General features: G+C 37.1%; 1 protein-coding gene across 19 annotated transcripts in view; it reads left to right on the top strand.

The window, feature by feature from the left end:
- Positions 1-14,662, top strand: part of ERC2 (ELKS/RAB6-interacting/CAST family member 2) — a 904,872-nt gene that overhangs the window by 443,937 nt on the left and 446,273 nt on the right. For all 19 annotated transcript variants that reach the window (XR_007404126.1, XR_007404127.1, XM_049097733.1 and 16 more), the window contains one exon: positions 2,654-2,847. Coding sequence is in view for 17 of the 19 variants with exons in the window: in XM_049097733.1 (XP_048953690.1) it covers positions 2,654-2,847 (194 nt within the window). In the remaining 2 variants the exon portion in view is untranslated. The remainder of the gene's footprint in view (positions 1-2,653; positions 2,848-14,662) is intronic.

Here is a 14,662-nt window from a genome sequence, read left to right on the forward strand (position 1 = left end):
TGAGGCCAACAGTGGTCTAGATTCAGGCATGTCTTTTCCTAGGCTTTCTGTACTTCTAAACATCCCATGTGTCCTTTAACCATATTCATTTGTTTGGTTGCAAAGACTACCAACCATCTAATTTCACCTGGTATTGAAAACTGGCTTTAGGTTACCTTCTCTTTACAGAGTTAAAATAAAGAATGTGCTCAGATACTCATCTACCAGCAGACTGCTTTTTCTGTAAGCCTAGTGGGGAGGCTTATCCAAGATATATGTACTATCTTGATGAAAAACTAAATAAACCAGTACCCTAGCTGTATAACAAGCTCTACTGGTGGGTTGCATATCATTAAATAATAGTCATAATAATACAAATGAATAATACCTTTCCCATGTTTATTTTATTCATAGCTTTTGTTGTCCTTGGAGAGGCTAACTCCTTTGTCTGTAGTACTCATAAGACACAGGGCTAGATTTAGATTCTAAGTCTCACAATTAGTAATCCTGTACCCATTTATTAAAAATAATGATAATAATAATCATAAGAATAAAAGCAACTAAAATAAAGCACAGTGGCTAACTGAACTGCTAGCTCTTTGTGAATCTTTAAATCAGGATCAAGAAAGGAATCGTAACTTAAATCAGGAACATGGAATCAAAACATTTATGTTTGTTTTGCACATTTCTAGCTCAATTCATGAGTTCTCTTTAAAAGATCTTGATATTCTTGGTCAGGTAGTTTGAGAAAATGTCATGAAAATCTTTGTAGCTGCCTAGAATAATGGTAATATAGCATAAAAGTGGAAGAGAATTAATATCAACATTTTGTTTCTCTTTCTTAGAAATTTTTAAAACTGTATTTTCAGCACTTTTCTGATATAAGAGTAATGAATTCTTATACAAATAGAAATAGATATATGGAATAGTTATTTTCTTTTAAAATAGAATATCTACTCTACATTTTAAAAGTGGAGATTAACAAATTTAAATGTTCATTACTTCAGTTTAAAATAAAATTGTTAGATAAATAAACTTCTAAAGGCATATTAGCTCAGGATTCTCTTTTAGATTATTTTAATTATACTGAAAAAGCTCACTAATCTAGTAGAATGAAATCCAGTGTACATACTAAGTAAATAAAAATAAATTATCTCTGAGAAATGTTGGTAAAAGAAAATAAACCAGTACTGGAGAGTTTGTTGAATTAATAAATTTTCCCAAGTTCTTTTTGCGTAGTTGAGTTTATTTCTTGAATAAGGAAATCTTAGATTAAAGAACATGAAAGCAAATTATTTTCCTCCTATCCTCATGCTTAAATAATATGTTACATGCAAGAATATTATTCTAAAAATGATTATTTTGTCATAAATAAGAAATTTATTTTTATACTAATTTTTTAATTTTTTTCAACTAAATCATTGCAAAAGCTGTCACCCTTGTAAAGTAGTATTAGTATTAATTTTTCTAACCATGCATGATTCATTTAACCCCACAGTAGCTGTAGCTTGCTTGCCTTGTTTTTTCCCTGAAATTAAACAAAAAGATATAAAAATACAGTGAACATCTATTCTACATGGCAAGACAGCAGAACAACTTAAGTCCTAATAAATTGTTAACATTGTATGATTTCACATATGGATTTTGGAGATACACACATATATGACTTCTCTGAACTTTCTCTGTTGAATGTGCACTGTTGTTAAACTACTTGTTTTTTCCCTGCCTACTCTTTGAAGAAGTCAATTAGGAATAATGGGAAACAAGGGGTAGGCAAAACATTGCAGTGCAGTGTTATTTCCATCTGTCTGAGAATATTTCAGCCAAAAGTTTATTTTGGGAAAAAAAAGTCATAACACACTTTCAGACACGCAAGAATCACAAATACTTTGGCTGCAAATTATTCTGCAGTATTGTTGCTGTGTTGTTGCCTGTGTATGTTTTTGTGTGTGAAGCTGCCACCCACCCATGCATGTGTTTGCAGATTCTCGTCTGTGTGCTTGTTCATGAATTAGCTCATCCTCCTCCTGGTTCAGGTTAAATTTAATCAAGAGAACAAGAATTTATGGGTATGACTGTTAGCTGGAAAGCCCTTCCTCACTTGCAAGTCTTTCTCTCAACCTACATCTTCTGCTGAAAAAATCTCAGTGGGATGAAGTGTTCAGTGATCAAGCAGTCTCTTACATGTTCCTTGCCTTACATATACCCTTGATGGTTCTTGGAAAAATAATTTAATATTGTTTTATCTATCTCAGTTTCTCTACTGGAAAAGGAAGCTGTTGGTATGAATCACCTCCTTAATTGTAAGGAGTTGAATTGTCTTAGTTCTGCTTGCCAAAACATCAGGATAAAGATGTCACAATCTCTCCCTCAACTAATCTCCCACTTCTTAGTGGGGAAAAAACCTCCTGAAAGTAGTAACATTTAATGCAATAAAATATTAACAATAAAAGAAACTCTCCTGTGAAGCTATATTATAATTTAAAATCAACATTGTTCTAAGGTAGCTGAAACATGTCATTTTCCATTTTGCCTTTTAACTGACAGTATACCCATAATTCTTGATGGTTATTATTTTTTTCTCCAAAGATAATTTCTGGGCCATTGGTGACTGTACTACCTATTGTTCTAAATTGTTGTCTTAACTACATTCTTTAAAAATATAATGTTGAAGGCTCATAATATTGAAGATGACTCCAGGATGAATCCCGAGTTTGCAGACCGAATAAAACAACTTGATAAAGAGGCATCTTACTACCGTGATGAGTGTGGCAAGGCTCAAGCGGAAGTCGACCGGTTGCTGGAGATCCTCAAGGAGGTGGAGAATGAAAAGAATGACAAGGACAAGAAGATTGCAGAACTTGAGAGGTAAATTTTGCAGTCATGTTGCGAATTGTCAGCAGTGAGTGAGCATGGATTGCTTAGTTGCCCATTACAGGTGGTAGTAGACTTGGAATGCACATTCATATTTCAAGTTGGAAATGGGTTATGTATGAGAGGAATAGGGACTGTTAGGGATGATGTTATGTTTCTGTGGGACACTCAAGAAGACAATTGGCTTATCTTTTGAAGGCTTATGTATTTCTTACATGTTTAAAAATATAATAGCCAAGTTTCTTCAGTGATATCTCTCATCTAACACATGTGCTAGCAAGGTGTGTGAGACATTGAGGCTATGACTACTTGAAACCTTAGTTTTGTTTTGTTTTTGTTTTTGCTTTTGCCATGAAAGACAAACATGTGTGGTTTAGGTTTGTTTCACACAAAGAATATATTTGGCAATTCATTCAAGGTAAAAGAAAGGAAAGGGAGCTCATGTCCTTTGGATGTCTTCTGGCACACCACAGCAAATTCATCGAGGGATGTATCTTTTAAGAGGACCTTATAGCATTTGTTAAATAAATATGTTTGAATAAAGTCTGAGGCAGGCCTATCTGATAGCAAATTCGGTCAAAAACAAAGAGGGTTATATCAGGATTCTAGAATATTTAGATTTTCAGATAAATCACAATCCATATTGTATTTATATATAGGATAGACTCTAAAAATAAGCTTTCTATCAATGCTTTTTCCTATATTTCATAGAAGGAAAGAATTTCTGAATAATCTTATGTAACTCCATTACCTCTGAGGATTTCATATTGGTTCAGCAATAAGGCAAAATTTGTCTTTCCTAGATTTAGTCCATATGGAAGAGATCAACAAATTTTGAATAAATCAGTGAATGCTTGCCAGCTTTGATCAAGACACTTGCGAGGCCTGAAAGGACTTAAAGACATATGCAGAATAGCTCTCTGTGGCCTTGTGGAAAGATCACTGGCTATACTGACAAAAAGACCTGGGTTCAAATTTTGCCTCTGCTTCATGCCAGCTCTGTGACCTTAAATCTTGTTAGAATTGAATCTCTAAAAACCTTTTAAAATGTATCATACTTTTTAGGTGCCATGTCCTGGTGGGACAGTTATATTATCACAAACAGTTAAATGCTAAAACAAATAAATTCTCAATATTAAGTGGCCATGTATTTAAATGGATAGGTCAATTCTCAAATTTTTAAGATTTTCAAACATAGTATTTAATATATTCAGACTTCAAGTCAATTAATATTTTGCTTAAAAATCTTAGTATTAGTTTGATGATAATCAGATTTTTATACACTGTGACCAATTTTAGTGATTAAATCAAGAATTTATTTTCCTGAGATAAGCGGGCAAACAAAATCCTTAAAGGTGAGAAAGCTGAGACCCTGAAAGGTTGAGTTACCTTCTGGAGGTTGATCCAATGGTCAGAAGTAGGCAAAACTATGGTAAATGTTTCCTGATTGTTAATCTGTTCTGAGAAGCTGTGAGCTTCTGAAGGGCATAATATTATCTATGCCCTAGATAATGTTAATAATAGTAATTACAATAATAATAATATATGTATTTTTGCTTACATTGTATATCAGGTACTCTGCCAATCAGTTGACCTGCAATACTGTGCCATCTAATCTCCCACAATACAGAAAGTATCATTGTCTTTATTTTATAGATAAGAAAACTATGACTTATAAGATTAAGTAACTTCCTAAAGCTTTCAGAGTTTATAAGATCAAGAGTCAGGATTTGAACCCAGGTCTAACAGACGAGGGCTGAGAACAATCCTGTCCCACAATGAACCAGAAGGAAGAAGTTAGTCCAGTAGCACTAAACAGTCACATAGCCTAAAGAGAGAGAGGCATTGCTGCTAGGCCCTAGGAGATCTGTCTCATCTTTATTAGCTTTCATGAGAGAAAGTGATGTGCCCCACATTTTGAAGGCATTTTTCTGCACTAACCCAGCTCCTCAGAACTATAACTGAAAAATCAGGATTAGCTACTATAAATATTTGCATAAAAATAGCATCGTCATCTTGTTCGACAAACAGGTCTTAGCTGGACACTAGTGCCATTAAATCATTTAGAATATTCACATTTTTATATCCTCAATATGGAATGCATTAAAACAACAGTGATTTTACAGGCATTTATCTTTATGTACTTTCTGCACATTTTCTTTATCTCTGTCTTTGCCTTTCCTTAAAGCTGATGCCTCCCAGGCACTGTAATTCATAAAATGTGTGGTGAGACTTGAGTCTGTCCCAGTTCTCTGCCTGCCTGTGTCTTGGGTCCAGCAGCAGAACATAGTCTGGGAAATGTCTGAGCCCAAGCCCTAGCCCCAGCCCAGGCCCTGCTGGAGATGGTGGGGGGAGTGGGGGTGGAGAGCAAGAGGGAAGTTTCTTGGGAAAAGGAGAGCTTAGCCTTGGCCTGCCTTTCTGAATCATTATCTGCCGGGCTTCATGTGTATTCTGACCAAAACACCTTCCTTGTTTGTCAGGCAGCCCTTTTCAAATTGGGCAGTACCTCCATTTTCTGGCTTAAACTACAAAATTCCTACCTCATAATGTTGGAAACTAAAGATTTCTTAGCAATGTGACATATATCTCCATTTTGGAGTCATGGAGGAGTGTTTGCAATTAAGTTTGTGATTTTGAAAACCAAAAAAAATTGAACTTGAAATAAATTTGTGGTCTCTGGTCTGTAATGTGACCTACCAGAGTGAAAAGACTTCTTTTTAAAAGCAATGAGTGTTCTAAAATATTCCAGAACTTCAGTCATGTGCAACAAAAGGTTCAGGGTTAGGAATAGCATAATTCAAAAGACACTGACACTTGTCTACTTCTCTCTCAGAGGGCAATTCTTGCTTCTTTCTACTCTGCTAATCTTCCCATTTTTAATTTTCTTCACAATGTATACATTCCAAATAGCATATGCCTGGCACTTACATGGATGCATTTACCTCTTAAATTCCACGTGAATAATGTTTTACATCAGCCATTAAAGATTTGCTTTCCAAAATGCATATTGTTCCAGTATGGTCCCCACGTGCATTTTTTTTCCTATAAATTCTTGCACTTGATGCTTATGGCTCAGCATGGAGCTTCTGCCTTAGGCAGCAGGCAGCTGGACTCTGGGGAGGTTTAACACAAGATGGGTGAAGGGCCTTAAGCATACCTCTGAGAGTTGGTCCAAATCAGACTGAAGTCTTCATTTGATTAACCATGCTAGATACCATGTCTGCTATATGATCAGATAGGTAATCAAACATTAGAGGGAGGGAATATGTGGTCTTTCTGTGTCAGTGCCCATCAAGGGCTCTGAGTTTTATTTAGAGTTTCAGAATTAATTCTGCCTTAGGGGAAAGAGAGAGTTAACATCTCTTGTCAAACAAGGCATGCTGCCACTAGGTTTTTGGCATCTCAGCCACAGGAAGGAATCCATCAGGTGACCTTTCATGTAATTATCCTAAATATGGTAAGAGGTTTGTCGATATTTGTCTAGGAGACGGGGAATGCCCGAATCAAGCCCTCAGTCATATCCTCCCCACTGTGGAGAGGAGGGTGGGTCCTTTGGGTTTCTACTCCTAAGACATAATATCAGAATAGAAAACAGGTAGTTCTTAATTATCTGGTTCAAGGACTAATTCCATCAGATATTTGGACATTTGGGAAATCATTTTAGATGCCTAAAAGCACCTTATCTAAGAGTTGAGAAACAGACTATTATTTTTTCCTTCTGAACTTTTTCAGTAATGTGCCAACATAATTTCTTTGATGCCTTTCAGAACACTTTTAACAAAATCTAAACTGAAGCTTTATTTAAAAAAATGTACTATGTTCTAGAAGTCTTATGGTACAACCAAGAAACCTGATAGCAGTTCTATTTGTTTTGATATAAACTCTTCTTGCTGAGAAATATCCTTTTTTGTTTGTTAAAGTGAAGAAATTTCAATGAAACAAGTGGCGGATGGTTTTGCACCATCCCTAGCAATCCTTTGGTTGTCATGGATGCCTTTGAGAATTTGATGAAAACTACGAATCCTTGGAAAAGGCAACTGATCTTAAATGTTTGCTTGCTGTTTCAATTTAGGATCCTCTAAAGCTTGGCTATGGAGCTCAGTTTGATATACTTCTCTCATCCAGAAGAATTTGAAATAACAGCTGGGGTCAAAATCCCCACAATTATCATGACCCTGTCACTTATTTTTGATCAGTTGTGTGTTCATGATCATGAAACACTGTGCAGGGGACTTTCAGATACAAGGGGTTATTGGACCAAAGCTTTCATTGTGTGTTTAATTCTGAATTTTCTCTTTGATTTTTATCATTATGATCAATACTGTTTTCACTTGAAATATTCTTGTTTAAGCTTTCTCCTGAGGATTTGTTTTGTTTTACCTTCCTCTGTGAAATGCTTAAAGTTACTTATTTTTAAAAATATTTTAAGTTTTATTTATTTAAGTAATCTCTGCACCCAACATGGGGCTCAACTTGACAACCCTGAGATCAAGAGTTACATGCTCTTCTGACTGAGCCAGCTATGTGCCCCTAAAATTACTTCTTAATAGTATGGAATTATTAATGGGGTCCCCTTGAGCAGATAGCTGGTAATATACTTGTTCATACACTCTGTTTTTTACAAAAAGCATTATATAGGTTTACAAATGAATGCCTATTGTTTGCTCCTGTGGTAGCTTGAACATCATGACTTTTTTTTTTTATCTTTTAATTTTTGCTTGGATTTGGGACTTTATTATTTTGATTACTTAGAAGGGCATGTTAAATATTTTTGTACAAATAAGTTATCAAGCATCTGGATATTTTCAGTGATGAAGTATAATCCTCATTTTCACAACTGAAAAAAATTACCCTCAGCTTTGGAAGTTGCCCTGTCCTCTCTTGGGAGGCTGATAGGCAAGCAGCACCTCACCCAAAGCCCTGCTCACAGTGTCTTTGATCATTGCTAGGTACTGTGCTTTGTGAGCATCTAAAATGGAAATCTTTAAACAGAAAGCCAAATTGTTCAGCTAATTTTGGTTTTCAGGGAGGAAGGAAGAATATCTCCTAAGATATAACCATCCAATTTATTGGTTCAAATAAATATTTCTGACATCAGTGCTTACTACTAACTCTAATGTCTTAGCAACTCCTATTTCAGTTTATTAAATAATAAAATTTTGTGTGGACACATATAGGAACTTTCCCTATGAATATTCCTCCAGAAAAGAACAAATTCTGCTATTGGGTTGCTGGAGCACACCTGTAGTTCATACCAGTACTTTTAGTGATAATGCATGAGAGCAGAGACTGGTTTCTTATGTATATAATATTTAATAGAGCATCTTACAATGTGTGCCCAGGACTTTTTGGGATAATATCAGATAAAAGTTGCTTTATTATCCTTCATTTGGTTATAAAACCTGCTAATATAACATCTGTTGGCTGTATGTTTAAAACTAATGCATTTCCTTCCTTTTATTCTCTTTTGCTATCCTTTTCCTTTCTGCTTATCCTCCAAATCGCTGCTTTCACCCTTGCTCCAATCAGCTTGACTGTCAGGTCAGTACTTTCAGTTTTTCTTCTAACTGCCTTTCCCTCCTAAGCTCAATTTATTGCTTGCACTTGTTTAACAAACACATTTCTGAAACGGTTTTCCTCTGGCCACCACATTTTTTTCCCCATTTCATTCTATGCCTAGGGAAGGTTTATTTTATGAGAAAGCCATATAGGTGGGAAAGGGCAAAGAAGAAGATGGGAAATAAATCACTGTTGGATTATTTGATACATTTGATTCCCAGATTATACAATCAGTAAGAGAAATCAGAGTGAATTCTAGAGCATTTCTCCTGAGCAGCTCAGAAAATTGACTGCGTGATGATAAAGCATGTTGCAGTGGAAAAAACAAAATCCAGGATGCTAAATATAACCTAGGAGAACAAAAGATCTGCTTGTGACACAGCAACTCAAAAGCTAAATTTAATAGTGCAAACCACTCAGACTTTTTGCTTACTAAATCACTGTGTTTTGAAAGATTTATGATACTTTTTGTAAAGTCACTTTTGAAAATTATCAGTGTGTTGGTAACATATTGTACACACATGTTATTTCCTGTCATTGTTTTGGTTTTTGACTTTTAACTTCATTTTTATTAGCCATAATACATACTTTAATTACCTAGGGCATAGCATATGGAACCAAATGTAAAATTAGATTCAGCATTAACTATGTGCACCCTGATATTAAGAAGCAAAATGAACATTTTGTTTTAGAAATGCATCCAAGATTTGATTCCTTTTAGATAGCAGTCCAAGTCAGTAACTGGCCCTTGTTTAAGTCAAGCAAGACTTCTCTTTACAGTAATATGCCGTACTATCTAGTTATTTCTTTATTCAATCAATGAATTTACCAGAAGCTGCTCATTGTATGATTTGAGCTACCAAGTTTAGAAAAAATTGCTCTTTTGAGAGGCAAGCAATGTTATTCTCTTCTCTTTATTCAGTATCTACACCTTTTTATTCTGTCTACTGCTCATCACCTAAAGCCACCAGACCAAAGCATTTATGCTAGTGGCAGATAATTTCAAAATGAGGCCTCCTGCCCACACACCAGTTTTGTCCCACTGCCTGCTCCCAAGTTCTATGGCTTATAGTCCTTGAAAATGAAACCACATCTCTGCTATTCCCACATACCATGCTGGGCGTCCCACAGCAACTGCCTTGAACTTCATCTCACTGAAAGAAGCCCATTCTCAAGAATTCTCCAGAGATCTAAACAGAGATTGAAAGCATGGTCCTACAGAACTGCTCTCACCCAAAACTTAATGACTATTAATTCACTTTCTGGTACCCCTATATGCAGATACAGACATCATAATGAAGGTGGGAGAGGAGGAGGTTGGCCACATGGCATCCAAATCTTTCCTGCAAGTTTTGGATCCTCTCATTTAATGAGGCTGTAAGCTTTCCTACTTGCCTGTCTTTTTTGTTTTCTTTCTCCTTTTGCTTTCCTTTGCTACTCCTCATTTGCACCTATTGATATGGAAGCTGTTGAGACCAGGGACCCCTTTGGCTCTCACACCTGAGGCTCCCTGCCAGGACCTTCAGATGTTGTTCACAGGCATTCTGCTGTATCTTATGTGTCAGAAACTGTACTGTGTAGTATTTAGTTTTATCTTGTTTCATGGTGAATAAACATGAACTCTGACTCTCAGAAGACGGAATGCAGGATTAGGGCTGGGAGAGGTTTGGGTAACAAGGGGTCTCTCTCTACAGGGGGTTCGATATTGTCAATTGAGTTTGGTAAAAAGTTTAGGTCAAGTCTGGTTGTGTGAACTGTATGGTCAAATTAAGATTCATATTATTTCTATATCATTTAACCTCTTACCCCAAATGAACACAATAGAGAAAATGTACAATCCTTGTCAACAGTCTCTTGTTATATTTTTAGTGTAAGAGGAATTGGGCAGCTTTACTTTCCTGGAACAAAAATATCTAAAGGTCTTGGAAGCTTTCTTGAGCTTTGACGGGTTTCCAGAGTTAACTTTGCTTTTTTCCCAACCACTTATAAGTTTACCAATTAAAATAAAATGAGATGTAACAATTTTGGAGGGCAGGTGGAGAGGGGGGATGGGCTAACTAGGTTAGGTGATTGGTATTAAGGAGGGCACTTGTGATGAGTGCTGGGTGTTGTATGTAAGTGCTGAATCACTAAATTCTACACCTGAAACTCATATTAGACTGTATGTTAATTAACTGGAATTTAATAAAAACTTGGAAAAAATACTTAAGGGGAAATAAATGAAATATAACAATTAGATTGAATACAGCTCATGTACTTTCTTTATATGGCTCACAGTTGAGCTACATGTATTTGTATATGTAGCATACACGTATCCCTGTCTATACATATATATGTTATGTGTGTATACACTTATCACATATTCTTTAAAAGATGTATGGTCTTTCTTACCATAGAATTTTGTAGTCTGCACTGCATCTCCCTACTTCCCAATCTGAAGTGTGAAAACTTGACTAACTCTTGGGTCTTTTTTTCTGTGCTGTAGACTCCATGGGAAATCTTCCCCTCCAACTATTTTTAAAAATGGCCTGATTTCCTTTTCAAACTTTACGTAGACTCTCTGCTTTAAATCGGATGGACATAAAAAAAAATTAGATGGACATGTAATAAGTATCCGGTTTGTAAAATGCAAATGTCATATTCCAAATTTGTTCAGGTTCTTATTCCAGAAAACTCCACTTCTGTCAAGAATCTCTTTACACAAAAACCAGTGGGAAGCTGAAGAAGATTTAGTAGGATCCCTGCATTGCACTCTGAGGGAGGGTTTATGTGAAGTTTGCTCATTTCTAGGAACTATTTGCGAGATTAGCATGTGACTTATGGCAGATGAAGTTATCTAGATAAATGTACGCAGCACTTGAACAAAAAAAGAAAAAAGTATCCTTTGGGATTCACTTCAAAATCCTGCCAGAGAGTTCACCAAGTAAATTCAGAAGGCTCGGGCCTTTCCTGGGCTCTTCCAGCCTCTGATTTGCTTTGGATTCTGAGGCAGGTGCTTCCTTGTTTATGCCTCAGTATCCCCTCCTGGAGAGGAAAGAGATGTCTTTGGAGTAGGTCTTCTGCGATCCTCCTCCCTGCATATGTCCTACAGAGATGGAATTGGTGATGGGCTGTGTGCATCTCCCTGGCAAGCAGGCTCCAGCTGATGGCTGGCGCCTGGCAGCAAGTGTGAGCTCATTGTTACAGAGTCACTTCAAACATTTCCACCAAAATAAACTCTTTGTGATGTTTCCCCAAAGCTCAGTACTGCCTCATTCTTCTAGCAAAGGATGAAGTCATTACTCCTGGACCTCAGAGGCCTGTTGTCCAAAGAAATAATGAGAAACAACTTGCTTAGAGCATTCCCTTTCTGTCCTACAATTTGCTCTTTGCTAGGGTCAGTTCTTGCCCCATTCTCTCCACAAATACCTAGTAAGCACCTCCTGTGTGCTAAGGCCTGGCACTATATGCTGGATCTGGCATTTTTAAAAAATAGCTGATGAAAAACTGACCAAATCATTAAATAATGTATATGACATTCTTCATTTTTATATTCATGATGCACATTAATATTAATAATAATAGAAATAACAGAAGAAGCAGCAGCAGTAATAATATTGGGTATTAGCTAAGTGTCAGCACTGAATTAATCACTTTCTATACAGTACTTACTCAAAACAACTGTATGAGGTTGGGACTGTCAGTTCTTCCGTGTTGAAGAAGAGGAAACTGGAGTTCATGAAATTTAAGTATTTTGCTCAAGTTAATACAGCTAGTAAGTGAAGAAATTTTTTTTTTCACCCAAAAGCCGGTCCTTTCTGACATACAAAAGGAATCTTTTGCCACTTCTGCTTTAATTGCATTAAGATCTTTGAGAAGGCCCACAGTAGGGACTCCTGTGCAATTGTGTGGGATCCATGGTTTTCCAAATATGAGGTTCATAGAATATACCTCATGAAGCACTTTGGGGAAGTACTGTTTTGCCTGCTGTGCAGCCAACCTTTGTCTTTGCCCTGATATTGATGCCCTCCCTTCTCCTATAACCCTTACCCCTTCTTGGGCTGGTTTCTTCTCAGGCATCATCTCTTCAACCTTCCCTGAGCTCCTTAGGCAGCAACAATTTCTCCCTGCCTTGATCTCCTCAGAGCTTTATCTGACCCTTTTCCCTGGTCTATGTTATACCCTACCTCGAATTAGGCACTGTATCTCCTGGTAGATGGTGGCCTCCTTGAGCACTGGCTGGTTCTCCAGCTCCATGGGATATTGTGCCACACACTGGAGGTGGCAAACTCCTGTGTGTTGAATAAATGACTGTTGAGAGAGGAATTTCCATTAGCTTCACCTTCACCCCTCCCACCCTCTACTCAATCCCCATGGAAAGTTGCTGGTAGGCTCTTTCTGGAGGTGGAGTTGACTGCACCGGAGATCTTATAATTTGTTTTTTCTCAAGTTGGATGCTTGAAAGTTCAAGAAAAATTAAAACACAAATAAAAGAAAAGGATAAAACATCTCCTGGATTTATTTTATTTTCTCCCTGCCTCTCTCCCTTTCTCTTTCCCTCTTCTGCTCCTTCTTATCTCCCTATTTCCCTTCTTGCCTCTCTCCTTCTTTCATTCCTTCCCTTCATATTCCTTTTTCCCCTCCCTTTTCTTTCTCCTTCTATTCCTCTCCTTTCTTGACTGTTTATTGAAATGTTTCTGCATGCAGGAGTCAGTGCTGGGTGTTGGGAATATAGCAGTAAAACAGACATAACCCCTCCCCTCACTGAATTCAAAGACCAGCACTTCCTATAAGGAAGGATTTGGCCACTAAGAAAAATAGTTTGTCCCATTTATACTAATAACTGGAAAAACTGGGTTTCAGGTGTTTTTTAAAATTCCTTTTCCTGTTGGGGTTGAAGGGGTTATCCACAGGTCAAAAAATTATTTCCCTCTTTTAGCTGCCTTATACTAATGCTGACATTTCTGGTGAAGTGTCAGAAAATTTTATGCCCAAGCAGAACTGGTGGAGAGCCAGAAATCAGTTGATTTTGCTTTGGGTGCAAATATTTTATTGGGGATGGAAAAAGTTGTTTTCCCTGATTTACAGCTCCTGCAAACATAAAGTAGGTTCTATATTTGGAAATGTTTTTGAACCTTTGAGGTGTAGCCAGGGGTTGGTTCTTGCACCTTTCCAACCTGGCCTTGGTAGGACTTGCCATGGCTAATGTTTTGCTGAGCCAGCTCCAATTTGTAGAACTAGGGCTTTATGCTCTGTATTATTTTTGCTTTTTAGCTTTTACTTGAGTGGCTGCTCTGGCTCTTTCTCTGCAGCCTCTAGAATGTGAAGAAGATAGAGGGAATACAATGTACATTGTAGTTGAAATGCTTTGTGGTACAATATGCTTCTAAGGTTCCTTAGAGAGGAGTAAAACCATTCTCAACTTGCAGATCTGTTAAAACAATGACAGCAGGGCAGCCCAGATGGCTCAGCGGTTTAGCGCCTCCTTCAGCTCAGGGCGTGATCCTGGAGACCTGGGCTCAAATCCCAGGTCAGGCTCCCCGCATGGAGCCTGCTTCTCCCTCTGCCTGTGTCTGTGCCTCTCTCTCTCTTTGTGTCTCTCATGAATAAATAAATAAAATCTTAAAAAAAGAAAACAATGACCACAACAGCAAAATCAAAAGATAGTTCCAGGTAGGCCTGATAAGTCTTGGCCTCAGAAGAAGAGATGCCAAGTTAGTAGGGTTAACCATTCCTTTGTGTTTTTTTTTTCAAAACCTCCTGCCCTCCCCCAACAAGCCACCCCCCTTTCCTCCCCTACTCCTGGCTTTTGGTTGGTCCTACCATATGGATGAATATCAGCAAATAGTAAATCTCTCAAGATATGTTAGCCTTTTCTGTAAATGTTGAGAAGGGGAAGGAATGTAAAAAAAATAGTTTCTCAGTATTATTATAAATCACTTTCTAGAAAAATAATATCTATTTCCTTTATATGGCTTTTCTTATGAAATGTGAATTCTATCACTTCATTACCCACAATACCAGCTCAAGTTGTAGGGAAACCTATCCAACTGGTGACTAGGACTCTCTTCCGTATTGGGTAAAGGTACTTGGAATTTTCACACTGCGTAATTTCACATTTTTGTGAAGCCTACATTTTGGAGGGACCTCTTTAAAAATGAGTGGGTACTGTGTATGTTTCTCTGAACAAAATACTTTATTGTTAACATATCTAACAAAAACTTTGGAAATTTCTTTGTAAGGAATTCTGATAATATTTACTGCTCTTTTA

Source organism: Canis lupus, chromosome 20 (genome assembly GCF_003254725.2).
Source record: "Canis lupus dingo isolate Sandy chromosome 20, ASM325472v2, whole genome shotgun sequence".
Taxonomy (NCBI): domain Eukaryota; kingdom Metazoa; phylum Chordata; class Mammalia; order Carnivora; family Canidae; genus Canis; species Canis lupus.